This window comes from Stegostoma tigrinum, chromosome 34 (assembly GCF_030684315.1).
Source record: "Stegostoma tigrinum isolate sSteTig4 chromosome 34, sSteTig4.hap1, whole genome shotgun sequence".
Taxonomy (NCBI): Eukaryota; Metazoa; Chordata; class Chondrichthyes; order Orectolobiformes; family Stegostomatidae; genus Stegostoma; species Stegostoma tigrinum.
This window is the reverse complement of record NC_081387.1, coordinates 11,636,765-11,651,005: the sequence shown is the minus strand read 5'-3', so window position 1 is coordinate 11,651,005 and position 14,241 is coordinate 11,636,765. Positions and strand designations below refer to the sequence as shown.

The 14,241-nt window shown below is 49.4% G+C and overlaps 1 protein-coding gene across 6 annotated transcripts in view; it reads left to right on the top strand.

Annotated features, from left to right (window-relative positions):
- The window catches only part of LOC125446425 (ral guanine nucleotide dissociation stimulator-like), a 167,445-nt gene that overhangs the window by 123,992 nt on the left and 29,212 nt on the right, over positions 1–14,241 (top strand). For all 6 annotated transcript variants that reach the window (XM_048519987.2, XM_048519989.2, XM_048519988.2 and 3 more), the window contains exons 6-9: positions 2,934–3,055; positions 10,988–11,203; positions 12,120–12,223; positions 12,968–13,052. In XM_048519987.2, coding sequence (XP_048375944.1) covers positions 2,934–3,055; positions 10,988–11,203; positions 12,120–12,223; positions 12,968–13,052 — 527 coding nt within the window. The remainder of the gene's footprint in view (positions 1–2,933; positions 3,056–10,987; positions 11,204–12,119; positions 12,224–12,967; positions 13,053–14,241) is intronic.

Sequence of the window (14,241 nt, the reverse complement as noted above, 5' to 3'; positions counted from 1 at the left end):
GCAGGCAGCATCCTGGTGAACCTCTCCTGCACCCTGTCCAAAGCCTCCACCTCCTTCCTGTAGTGTGGGGACCAGAGTTGAGCGCTGTACTCTTAAGTGAGACCTGTCACGTAAAACTGCAACGTGATGCTTGTGCTCAATTCCCCGACGTGTCTGTCAACCTGAGTCCACCCATCGACTCAGCTCCCAAGCATCCGGATGAATGACCTGCACTGCTCAAGTTGGAGGGTGGCTTAGTTGATTCTGGGACAAAGCTCCCGAATCTGAGGAGGGGAAACCAAGGTGGTGCGAGGCACCAGCTGGCGCTATTAGATCGGGCAGTGTCACTCGAAAGGGACGATGGTGGAAAAAGTGACCGCCAACATTTTGTTTGTCTGATGCAGAAGTAAAATAGGAAAGGTGGACCAAACGATGCTTTATGAGGAAAATTGGAGATAGATCCACGTTAGCCACAAAAAGAAACAATCTGGAACAGAAGAGGGATAAAGCAATTGATTAAGAATGGAAAAAGCCGATTACCCTGCTCTAACAGTGAGCTTGTGGGACACTTGACACTGACACTGAAAGTTTCTATGGGTGTGTGAAAGAGAAAAAAAACTATTGAAGACAGGGAATTTCTAACAGGGAACGACAAAATGACTGGCCGACTGAAGACGTATGTGCAAGTGGCAGGCCAGAAATGTTGGTGAGCACAGCTTTTCATGAAGAGGGAGGACTGAAGGAAGTTGGTAGGCAGAAGCACAGAAACCCAGCAGGCCTGGCAGCAGCTGTGCGGAGGCAGCAGTGTTAGGAGGGGTCACTGAAAAATGTTAACTAGGCCCTCTCTCCGCACAGATGCTACCAGACCTGCTGGGTTTCTCCAGCGATTTCTGTTTTTTGTTTCGAATTTCTGGCATCTGATGCACTCCGTTTTATTATAGCAAGGAAATGGTTTGGGAAGAATTGATGGAAATAAAGACAGATAAATTTCTAGGGCCTGATATGCCACACCCGAGAGCGTTTAAGGAAGGGGGCCTGGAAATAATGGATACTTTGGTAATTGTCTTCCTAGTACAGTAGCTCAGTGGTTAACTCTGCTGCCTCATAACACCAGGATCTGGGATTGATCCCACCCTTGGGCGACTGTCTGCATGGAGTTTGGACGTTCTCCCCGTGTCTGTCTGGGTTTCCTCCGGGTGCTCCGGTTTCCTCCCACAGCCCAAAGATGTGCAGGTTAAGCGGACTGGTCATGCTAAATTGCCCGTAGTGTTCAGAGAGGTGTCGATAAGAGGGATGGGATGCTCTGAGGGTCAGTGTGGACTCGTGGGGCCGAAGGGCCTGCCTCCACACTGTAGGGCTTCTGTGATCTATAAAGTTCCTATAGCTCAGAGGGTGGTGAAATATAATCCCACTTTTTAAGTAGGGAGGCCGTGATAAAACTGGGAAGTATAGACCAGTCACCCTGACCTCAGTGGTTGCAGGGTTGGGGCAGGTATTTGGGAATGCTAGAGTGCCTTATAAAAGAATTGAGAACCGAGAATTTGGAAAGCAGTGGTGGGATTGGACAGAGTCAGCAGGGATTTACAAAAGAGAAATCAAACTTGACGAAACAACTGGAATTCTGTGAGACCGTGACAAAAGGACGACCTGGATGAGGGCAGGCCAGGAAGCGTGGTTTATTTGGACTCCCAGACACATTTCTGCCAGCTCTGAGGCTTCTCTCAGCAGTTGCCATCTTGCTGTTGATGGGAGTGCCCTCTCAAACCCAATTGCAGCGATCAAGGGGTGGGGGGGAGAAAAGCCAACGCATGCGTGAATATTTATTCGTCTGTCACTTGTTACAGAAATGCTACCTTTATACCGCCTGCCTTTCCCTGCTTCCTCTGAATACCCGAGGCCTGCGCTCCCTGTTTCCCTCCCCCCCCCGCCAAACTTCCAGTTCCAGTATTGAAGCCTCCTCTTTCCCCTCAAAACCTTCTCGAGTGAATTCCATAACCTCCCAGATCGGGTGGCACAAATTCTGAGGCACTGCCGCACGACAAGGAGAATGGTCGGGAAGGAATGCCAAAGGGCAGCAAGAGACCTACCATACTAGTGCCACCCCTTTTGGAAGCGTGGTCCCAATGGCCTCTCTCCCCTTGCGGTTTGCCGAGTCCAGCAATGTGCCGCCGATGGTGCTAAATGTGGGCATTCTGTTCCTCAACCTCGTATTGACACTTAATAGGATCCTGTTTGATTTCTGACCAAACTCCACACACCATTCCATGTCCCACATCCTGGAATACGTTTGGTTACCAGAATCATAGAAACATGGAAATTAGGAGCAGGAGTAGGCCGTTCAGCCCTTCTGAGCTTGCTCTGCCCTTCAGTATTGAAATAACTTGACAGAGGTCGCCGTACAGTGACCGTTCATCTGCACATGTACAGTCTTTGACCTCAGCACTGCCTACTCAGGGCAGCTATCAGAGTGGCAGTATCTTCTCTTTTTATGTCAGCCAGGGCTCCCTTATTGGACCAGATTAACAGCCCCAATCAAGGAGCTCGTATTCTGTGAATCCGAGCCGGCTGACCCTGTTGCAGTCATTACTGACATGATTTGGGCTGATCCTCTGTCTTACTGCTCACTGCCTTTAAAATCTGTAAAAAAATAAAAATCTTTTTCTCACTCAATCACAAACTTCAAGTGAACACAGCGGCCCAGCATCAGAAGTTATCTTTGACTTTTTGAGGGCACCACTGGGACCTTTTTTTCCAACCTTCCCAAGGGGAGGCGATTCCAGGTTTTTCTCCGTGATGTCCAATGCTTAGACCATCCCACCCCTCGAGAAATGGTTCCCTTGTGCCTACCGATGCTCCCTCCCCACCTCCCCCTTCGCCCCCTGCTGTGCTCACTGATATGTGCACAGGTTTTGCATTTATTTGTGTCCCGGTGACCAGTGTTTTCGGCTTGTCAGCTCAAGACCAGGAGGGCCGCGAGCTGCCACAGACTGAGGAGACCGGGAGCAAGCCGGAAACAGTCGATATTCTGACTTTCACCGCAGACGTGACGGCATCGCAGCTGACGATGATCGAAGCGGTGAGACTTGGGTCACGGCTCTCTCTGAACGCTCCATTAGCCGAAATCGGGGAAATGCGGGCATACGCTGAGCGGGTCAGGCCAGTGGGGAGGATGTTTCAGTTCACTGTAGGAGGAGAGTTCCCAGAACAGCTCAGGAGGTGAGGGATTTTAGCTGCAGACTGAGGCTGGACCAGCTGGGGTTACACCGAGGGTGGCCGAGGGGTCATAAGAGCCTCAAGGGCTAGAGTAAGTTGAGAAAGAGAACCTCTTGCCATCAGCTACTGACACCAGGGACTAGTCGACACAGATTTAATGTGGTGGCAGCAAGGGATGGATAAGGGACTGTGAGGTACACCCTTTGTACACAAACAAAGTTACGCAGAGCATGTGTGGAATGCACTTTCAAAGGAGCTAGTGGAAGTGGGTACAGTTATGATGTGAGTTTGCTCGCTGAGCTGGAAGGTTAGTTTTCAGACGTTTCGTCGCCATTCTAGGTAACATCATCAGTCAGCCTTCGACGAAGCGCTGGTGTTATGTCCCGCTTTCTATTTATCTGGTAAATAAAAATATAAACCAGATAAATAGAAAGCGGGACATAACACCAGCGCTTCATCAGAGGCTCACTGATGACGTTACCTAGAATGGTGACGAAACGTCTGAAAACTAACCTTCCAGCTCAGCAAGCAACCTCACATCCAGAACCTCAACCTGAGCTACAAATCTTCTCAAAACTCGCTAACAGTTATGATGTTTAATAGACATTTAGATAAGTTCATGAATAGGGAAGTTTTGGAGGGATGTGAGTCAGGAGTAGGCAGGTGGGACTAGTTTAGAGACAGTAGGAACTACCGATGCTGGAGAACCTGCGATAACAAGGTGTAGAGCTGAGTGAGCACAGCAGGCCATGCAGCATCTTAGGTGCAGGGAAGCTGACGTTTTGGGCCTAGACCCTTCATCAGTAAAAAAGATTTCCTGCTCCTAAGTTGCTGCTTGGTCTGCTGTGTTCATCCAGCTCTACACCTTGTTATCTGGGTTTAGTTTAGGATTTATTTCCTCCTTTATTCATAGGATGTGAGCACTGCTGGCCAGGGAGCATTTGTTGCCCACCCCTAATAGCCCAGAGGGCAGTTAAGAGTCAACTGCATTGTTGTGGGCCTGGAGTCACATGTAGGCCAGTTTAAGTAAGCATGGCAGCGGCAGTTTCCTTCCTAAAGGACATTAGTGAAGCTGATGGGTTTTTCCCCGAACAATTGGCATTGGGATCACGGTCATCATTAGATTCCTTCAATTCCAGATACTTATTGAATTCAAGTTCTGCCATGGCAGGATTTGAACCTGGGTCTCCATGATCTGTGCCTCTGGGTTAATAGTCTAGCGATAAAACCACTAGGCCATTGTCTCCCCCATATGTCTATGGCCAACATGCTATACAACTGCGACCTAGTGCCAGCTAAGGTGTTGGAAATGGAGATGGTAACTGATTCCAAAAGGGTGTTGGGTGGGTTCTTGAGATTTGGGGATCGTATGGGCAAAAATGGGACTGACTGAATTCTCTATGGCAGAAGATGAATTTTAATGGGCAAAACCTCCCTCTGTGCTTACGGTCCATGTTCTCGTGGAGTCAGGACAAAGCCAGAAGGCCTTTAACGCTGGTGGGAGCGCCCTCTTCCTGCGATTCCCAACTCCCATTCCTGCTTCCAACAAGTTTTTTTCCAACACCCCTTCTCCCTTGACCAGCTCTGGCATGGAGGCAGTCATTTGAAAACTACCTACCAGCGCATTTCGGTAAAGCTGGAACCATTTCAGTTCAGAGACATGACTAACGATACCTTAAAGGATTTGAGAGTAATAGCAACAGCTTTAAGCCTGGAAGCATAACCATTGTCACTCATTCCTTTTGATGTGCAATGGCCCTCTGACCTTGGTCTAACATCAAACGCGGCCATTTGATGGTAGAATTTGAATTCAGTACATATCTGGAATTAAGAGTCTAATGATGACCCTGAACAGATTGTCGATCATTGGAAAAGCCCATCTGCTTCATGTCCTTTAGGGAAGGAAACTGCCATCCTTACACGGTCTGGCCTGCATGTGACTCCAGACCCACAGCAATGTGGTTGACTCTTAGCTGACCTCTGGGCAATAATTTTCGCCCGGCCAGCGAGGTCCTCTTCGAGTCAATGAACAAAGAAACGTTTTTCCCAGTTAAAGGCAAAAAACTAGATTTCCTCCTGTTGACATTGTGTGAATAGACACACAGGCGCTGAAAAAGGCTGCTCAGAGAAAGAACATAAATATGCCAGTCAGAAAAAAAACCTTTGCACTGTGCAAACATTGGCTGCTGACGGCTAGATGCATTCATGGTTCTTGGACCATTTTCATAGTGAAAGCATCTGCCAACTTAGCAAACAGTTGGAACAGATGGAGAGACATATGCTTTTGTTTTTCCATAGTTTTGTGTCCTGATCAAGGAATGGCAGAACCTCCTATCCATGTTCCTCCTGCCTGCCCTCTTCGACGCTGAGAAACAAGTCCAGCAGTTGATGGCTACTACTGTGCTTTCTGAGTTCCAGGATTATAGACCCGATTACAGCCTTTGCCATGCTGTGCTGTGCCACACAAGCTGCGCTTATCAGTTTTTCTAAGTTCAACCCTTGCTACGGTCAGAAGAATCCCTAGTCTGAGACAAGTGAAGCTGCTTGTGATTGAGGAGGTCCCCTTTCTTGGGGTATTCATTGTGCAAAAATGGGGCTTCATTTTACCCTCTCCCAGCCACTACAGACCTGAGGAGAGGGAGGGAGATGTTGAAAATGGAGTGAAAATGAAAATAGCCTGGTTTTACTCCTAGTGAAGGCTAAGAGTCGTAAGGCCTAGAAACAGACCCTTCAGTCCAACTCGCCCGTGCTGACCAGATATTCTAAATTGATCTAGTCACAATTGGTCCATATCCCTCTAAATCCTCCCTATTCATGTACCCAACCAGATGCCTTTTAAATGCTGTAACTGTACCAGCCTCCTCCACTTCCTCTGGCAGCTCACTCCATACACGTACCACCCTCTGTGTGAAAATTTTGCTCCTCAGGTCCCTTTTAAACCTTTCCCCTCTCACTTAAAACTATGCCCCTGTGTGTTTTGGACTCCCCCCTACCCTGGGGAACAAAAAGCTTTGCTGTTCACCCAAGTTAGCACTGGTGAGCTGTAAAACCTGCGCCCACCAAGAGGGGGAGGCTCCAGCCCTGCCGTTGAGGCTAAAACGATCCCAGTCTTGGAATGCTCCCCCTGGCGAGTCACAGTTGGAGCTGTAAGTGGCGAACGCGGGCCTCTCGAGCTGTTGGTGTCAGTGTGAAATGCTGCTGTCGTTTTACCCGGCTCATAGCCAGGGCCTGAACTCGCTCACCCACTGAGCCTGACCATGACGCAGAGTTCTCTCACTGTGCTGACACCTGGACTCAAAAAGCAGCGAGTGCTAGAGGAACCTTGTGGCTCCTACAGAGAGAGAGAGGAAAAACAGAATTCCCATTCCGAGTCCAAAATATGACCAAGATGTTGCCAGAACTTCCGAACCACTGTTTATTTTCCACATGGTTCTCCTCCCACCTCTACTTAGGCACACCCATCAATGTAGCATGATGTTCCTTACTCCCGCGAATGTTTTCTTTAAAATGCTATCATTTCACCCACTGCTGTAATGAAATGCAAACAGAAACTCTTGGAAATACTCAGCAGCTTCAGGCAGCTGTCTGTGAGCAGAGAAATTAAGTTAATGTTTCGACTTCGAAATGACTTTCTCTCGGAATTCTAGATTCTCACCTCTCTCCGACTAAAGACGTTTCTCCTGAGTTCCCTTTGTTAGGGATAATGGGAACTGCAGATGCTGGAGAATCTGAGATAACAAAGTGTGGAGCTGGATGAACACAGCAGGCCAAGCAGCATCTTAGGAGCACAAAAGCTGATGTTTCAGGCCTGGACCCTTCACCAGGAGAACTTTTCAGGTGAAGGGTCTCGGCCCGAAACGTCAGCTTTTGTGCTCTTAAGATGCTGCTTGGCCTGCTGTGTTCATCCAGCTCTACCCCTCGTTATCCCTTTATTAGTAGCCATCTTATGGTTATAGTCCCTAGCTTTGGTCTGCCATGACCGTATTGAATAGCAAAGCAGGCTCAAAAGGGGCTGAATGGCCTACTCCTATCATCGCTGTTCCTGTGTCTACCTCTAGGTTTATCCTACTGAGTCCTCAGGCAGACCATCCCACAGCCCATTTAGGAGCTCTATGCCTTTCCTGCTAGGGTGTGGTTAAAGGGAAAGCTAGAGGCTTGGGAAGACGGCCGGAGAGCGTCTAATTTAAAACGATCTCTTGTCACGATAGTGTGGTGATGCACACGTACACCTTGGACCTTCATGAAACTGATGGGCCGTGGCAGGCAACGTCAGACGGTGCTGTTACAGGCGCCCGGGCTGAGTGAGTTATCCTGTTTGTACAGCTATCTGCAGCACTTCCTTAACCATTCAAACGCAAGCAAATAGACAGCAAACACAAGGCGCAGTGTTGGCATTTGGCCGGAGGTGCCCAGCAGGCGCACGACCATGGTGATTGTGCTGGTGCCAGGGGGAGAAGGAGCTGGTCAGATCTACGCTTTACGCTCCAACTGGTTTTAATCCCAGTGAGTGTCTTACTGCGCAGGTTAGCTTTAAATCAGAAGGCGAGGATGGGAACTCGAATCATTTCAGACCAAAGTGTTAGGTGGTGTTTGTTTTTTATTTACATTGATTTACAGTTTATTTAAAGCAGATAGCACTATGAAGAGTTCACTTGCAGAGCAGTTTAACTGTGGAGGGCAGATTTGGCGCCTGTGAAATACAACACACCACATTATTGGTTTTCATTGAGATTTTTGAAAGGGGAAGGGCAGTGGGATGAATGGGAAAGCTGTCAGAAGGAGCTGGCACAGCAGCGATGGGCAGAACGGTCCACAGTTTGCTATTCTGGTTATATCCGATTAAATTCCAATCTCTCCTTTACATTCCCGATCTCCCCGATCTCTCCTTTATGTTCCCGGTCTCCCCTATCTCTCCTTTACATTCCCAGTCTCCCCGATCTCTCCTTTACGTTCCCGGTTTCTCCTGTCTCTCCTTTACGTTCCCAGTCTCCCCGATCTCTCCTTTACGTTCCCGGTCTCTCCTGTCTCTCCTTTACGTTCCCGGTCTCCCCGATCTCTCCTTTATGTTCCCAATCTCCCCTATCTCTCCTTTACGTTCCCGGTCTCCCCGATCTCTCCTTTACGTTCCCGGTCTCTCCTGTCTCTCCTTTACGTTCCCAATCTCCCCTATCTCTCCTTTACGGTCCCGATCTCCCCTGTCTATCCTTTACATTCCCGGTCTCCCCTATCTCTCCTTTAAGTTCCCAGCTTTCCCTATCTCTCCTTTACATTCCCAGTGTCCCCGATCTCTCCTTTACGTTCCTGATCTCCCCGATCTCTCCTTTAAGTTCCCGGTCTCCCCGATCTCTCCTTTATGTTCCCAGTCTCTCCTATCTCTCCTTTACGTTCCCGATCTCCCCTGTCTCTCCTTTATGTTCCCGGTCTCCCCGATCACTCCTTTACGTTCCCGATCTCCCCTGTCTCTTCTTTACATTCGCAGTCTCTCCTATCTCTCCTTTACATTCCCAGTCTCTCCTATCTCTCCTTTACGTTTCCGATCTCCGCTGTCTCTCCATTACGTTCTCAATCTCCCCTGTTTCTCCTTTACGTTCCCGATCTCCCCTATCTCTCCTTTACATTCCCGGTCTCCCCAATCTCTCCTTTACGTTCCCGGCCTCCCCTGTCGCTCCTTTACATTCCCAATCTCCCCATCTCTCCTTTACCATCCCGATCTCCCCTGTCTCTCCTTTACGTTCCCAGTCTCTCCTATCTCTCCTTTACGTTCCCGGTCTCCCCGATCTCTCCTTTACGTTCCCGATCTCCCCTGTCTAACCTTTACGTTCCCGGTCTCCCGTTCCCAGTCTCTCCTATCTCTCCTTTACGTTTCCGATCTCCACTGTCTCTCCATTTCGTTCCCAGTCTCCCCGATCTCTCCTTTACGTTCCTGATCTCCCCTGTCTCTCCTTTACGTTCCCGGTCTCCCCGATCTCTCCTTTACGTTCCGGTCTCCCCTATCTATCCTTTACGTTCCCAATCTCTCCTGTCTCTCATTTGCGTTCCCGATCTCCCCTGTCTCTCCTTTACGTTCCCAGTCTCTCCTATCTCTCCTTTACTTTCCCGATCTCCCCTATCTCTCCTTTACATTCCCGGTCTCCCCGATCTCTCCTTTACGTTCCCAATCTCCCCTGTCTCTCCTTTACCTTCCCAATCTCCCCTATCTCTCCTTTACATTCCCGGTCTCTCCTATCTCTCCTTTACGTTCCCGATCTCCCCGTCTCTCCTTTACGTTCCCTGTCTCTCCTATCTCTCCTTTACATTCCCAGTCTCTCCTATCTCTCCTTTATGTTTCCGATCTCCGCTGTCTCTCCATTACATTCCCAATCTCCCCATCTCCCCATCTCTCCTTTACGTTCCTGATCTCCCCTGTCTATCCCTTATGTTCCCGGTCTCCCCGATCTCTCCTTTACGTTCCCGGTCTCCCCTATATCTCCTTTACCTTCCCGGTCTCTCCTATCTCACCTTTACGTTCCCTGTCTCCCCTATCTCTCCTTTACGTTCCCGACCTCCCAGATCTCTCCTTTACGTTCCCGGCCTCCCCTGTTTCTTCTTTACGTTCCTGGTCTCCCCATCTCTCCTTTATGTTCTTGGTCTCCCCGATCTCTCCTTTACGTTCCCGGCCTCCCCTGTTTCTCCTTTACGTTCCCAGTCTCTCCTATCTCTCCTTTACATTCCCGGTCTCCCCGATCTCTCCTTTACGTTCCCGGCCTCCCCTGTTTCTCCTTTACGTTCCCAGTCTCTCCTATCTTCCCTTTATGTTCCCGATCTCTCCTTTATGTTCCCGATCTCCCCAATCTCTCCTTTAAGTTCCTGGCCTCTCCTATCTCTTCTTTACGTTCCCAATGTCCCCTGTCTCTCCTTTACGTTCCCGATCTCTCCTTTACGTTCCCAGTCTCTCCTATCTCTCCTTTACATTCCCAATGCCCCCTATCTCTCCTTTACGTTCCCGATCTCTCCTTTACGTTCCCCGTCTGTCCTATCTCTCCTTTACATTCCCGATCTCCCCTGTATCTCCTTCATGTTCCCGGTCTCCCCGATCTCTCCTTTACGTTCCCGATCTCCCCTGTCTCTCCTTTACGTTCCCGATCTCCCCTATTTCTTCTTTACATTCCTGGCCTCTCTTATCTCTCCTTTACGTTCCCGATGTCCCCTATCTCTCCTTTACGTTCTCCATCTCTCCTTTACGTTCCCAGTGTCTCCTATCTCTCCTTTACATTCCCGGTGTCCCCTATCTCTCCTTTACGTTCCCGGTCTCCCCTCTCTATCCTTTACTTGCCCGCTTTCCCCTATCTCTCCTTTATGTTCCCGATCTCCGCAATCTCTCCTTTACGTTCCTGGTCTCCCCTATCTCTCCTTTACGTTCCCGATCTCTCCTATCTCTCCTTTACGTTCCCAGTCTCTCCTGTCTCTCCTTTACGTTTCCGGTCTCCCCTGTCTATCCTTTACTTTCACGGTCTCCCCGTCTCTCCTTTACGTTCCCGGTCTCCCCTATCTATCCTTTACTTCCCCGGTCTCCCCATCTCTCCTTTACGTTCCCGGTCTCCCCATCTCTCCTTTACGTTCCCGGTCTCCCCTATCTCTCCTTTACGTTCCCGGTCTCTCCTGTCTCACTTACCAACCACCCCAGAGGACCATGCTTTGACATGAAGGTAGTAAGCAGAGATACCGTCAGATATCGTCGGTATGGGGCTGGGGGAATGCGCCCAGTGCCTCACAGCTAGTAGATAGCGTGGCACACCGGCTGTTCTCTGTCCCCCAGGAGCTCTTCATGAAGGTGGTGCCATACCACTGCCTGGGCTCTATCTGGTCGCAGCGTGACAAGAAAGGGAAGGAGAACCTAGCCCCTACCGTCTGGGCCACCGTCCGACAGTTCAACAAACTCGCCAACTGCGTGATCAGCTCCTGCCTCAGCAACACCAAACTCCGGCCGCAGCAGCGGGCACGCATCCTGGAGAAGTGGATCCGCGTGGCAGAGGTAGGTCGTGGGCACGTTGGTACGAGGGATCTCGAACCGTGGGTTCACCAGCTCTCCCCGCCCCCCGACCACTCTGTCCCTCAGTTCAGACTAGCTCAGCAGCTGGTTAACTAGTGCATTAACAGGCCATCGTCCGCTTGTCTTTATTGATGCGTGGGATTGAGGGGCCTTGCACCCAGACTGGGAGATATTATCCATCCCTAATTGCCCAGAGGGCAGTTAAGAGTCAACCACATTGCTGTGGGTCTGGAGTCACCTGTAACAGATGGGGTAAGGTTGGCAGTTTCCTTCCCTAAGGGGCATCAGTGAACCAGATGGGGTTTGTAACTGACAATGTCGTCATCATCATCATCATCATCATCGTTCCAGAGTTTTAATGATATCAAGCTCTGTCATGCCAGGATTTGAACCTGGGTCTCCAGAACCTGAGAATACCAAGTGTAGAGCTGGATGAACACAGCAGGCCAAGCAGCATCAGAGGAGCAGGAAAGCTGACGTTTCGGGTTGAGACCCTTCTTCAGAAATGCTAGTTTCTCCAGAACATGACCTGGGTCTTCGAATGGATAGTTCTGGCTATTATTCCACCAGTCAGTTGCACCCTCCCAGGGACGGGCACAGTTCTGATCACACGCATTCTCCCATCTCCAAGGGTTCCCTGCAATCACACAATCTCCACTACAGCCCCATGTCGGCGGGTGAATGTGCATTAGCACTGAGATTTCGGAAGTTGGAAACCTCTGTTTGATTTTCCCTTAGATCCTCGTTTCCCTGCTGTGTTAGGGAGTGTGAGGGAAGGTGGTCTGTGCAGAAAGTTTGCACGACTTGAGCCGAAAATCCAAGCTTACTAAATGCTGAGTGTTCCCGACAGGAATTTGTCTGAAACTCACTCTGTTTCCTCCCATGTCCTCGTCTCTAGGAATGCCGGGCTTTGAAGAACTTCTCCTCACTCTATGCCATTATTTCCGCTCTCCAGTCGAACCCGGTGCACAGACTGAAGAAGACATGGGAGGAGATTCCCAGGTATAGGGCGGAGGGGCAGAACAGATCCCGATATTGGGGCAACGTTCCCAGAATGGATGGTATGCCCGGGGTGGGTGTGGAGGGGTGCGGATGGTGGTGTTCCTGCTTTGGCATTGGAGTGGCGATGCTGGATTCCGTGGGATGGTGGCAATTGGCACCGGGCTTTTGAGTTTGGACCGCGTTCCCGGGAACCATCCTGGCCAGTAATGGAGCAAAATTGTCCGATTCCCAAGAGTAGAGCGCGTTGGGAGCAGTGTCTCAGTATTGGAGCAAGCCTCTCAGATTCCCAGGAATAGTCAGCTCTGTAGCCGCGAACCACGATTCCAAAGAACAGCGTAAATCGGGATTGGTGTCTCTACATTCCACAAGCATTCCCAGATTCTTGGCGGTAATGCGGTGTTAGGGTCAGTGTCTCATTATGATGTAGTGTTCCCTGATTTCCAGCACAGTGCAAAATTGACATGAGTGCCTTTCTGTTGAAGAAATGCTCCTATACCCAGTGTGGAAGAGGGTTACAATTCCCAGTACTAGAGCTATGTTCCCAGAACTCCAGCTATAGTGTGGACTGGGGCTAATTCTGCAGATTCCAACTGAGCTAAGATTTCCCAAGAGCCATCTCCTCAGTCTGACAGTGTCAGAATAAATTAGATCAGTCTGCTTTTCCCTGGCCGTTCTGAAACACGATCTGAATAATCACTCTCTGGGGTTGTTGAGAAAGTACATCTGTGTCTCCTTCATTTCCAGGGAAATCTTTCGGAGTTACAATGAATTGTCAGAGATCTTTTCAGAGGAGAACAACTATTCCCAGAGCCGGGAGCTGCTGATCAAGGTGAGGAATTCTGATTTTGGCCGTAAAATGTAGATTTCTGTGTTCAATATTAACATGCAGCCAGACAATGGTGCACTGCGAAATCAGAAAGATTGAATGTTGCGTACAGCTCTAGATTATACACAATAAGTGGCAGATTCAAAACGGTTACTTTTGTACAGATTATAGATTGATTTCTGGGATGGCAGGGCTGATGTAAGAGGAGAGGTTGCATTAGTTAGTTTTGTATTGGCTGGAGTGAACGGGGTTGGGGGGGGCTATATGGCAGAAACCTATAAAATTCGAACAGGACTAGATGGGGCAGACGGGAGGAAGGATGTCCCCGGTGTTTGGAGGGGCTGGGGGTGGAGTCCAGAACCAGCGGTCACGGTCTAAGGATGAAGGGTAGACCATTTAGGACGGGGATCAGGGGAAATTTATTTTTGTCCCACAGAGTAGTGAGCCTGTGGAATTCTCTCCGACGCAAAGCAGCCAAAGGCAAGACCTGGCACATTTTCGGGAAGGGGTTGGGCAGCACTGGGCTAAAGGTGTCAAATGCGGGGGGTGAAAAGTGGATGATCAACCATGATCGTCATGAATAGCAGAACAGACCTGAAGGGCCGAATGGCCTACTTCTGTTCCTATTTTCTGTTTGTTGTTGCTATGTCATGATTTTGAAGGGACTAATATTTCTGTTTCTTGGACTCCGCTTATTCTCCTGATTTCACACACTGTCTGTGAGTGGATAGTTCCAATTTAGCTTTCAGAAGGAGCTGATGGATCTGCTCCAACTCCCTAAAGTCGTGAGATGACTTTACAATGAGCAAGTATGGTTTTCCTGATTCAAAACCAAAGTTGCTGGAAAAGCTCAACAGAACGGTTCTCAGGAAGGGTCACTGGACCCGAAACATTAACTCTGTTTCTTTTTCTGCACAGATGCTGCCAGACCTGCTGAGCTTTTCCAGCAACTTCTGTTTTTGTTCCTGATTTACAGCATCCGCAGTTCTTTCAGTTTTTATTTAGTCTTCCTGATTGTTGATCTTCAATGAAGTTTCTTGCTACTTGAGAACAGTCCCCCTTCTCAAACAATTGTTAGTCTGTGCCACATACTGGGGAGGATGGGGGGAGGGAGCAGTCACAAAACCCCTACAGGGCACTCAGCTCACCGAGTCCACACTGACCCTCCAAAGAGCATTCCAATCAGACCCAA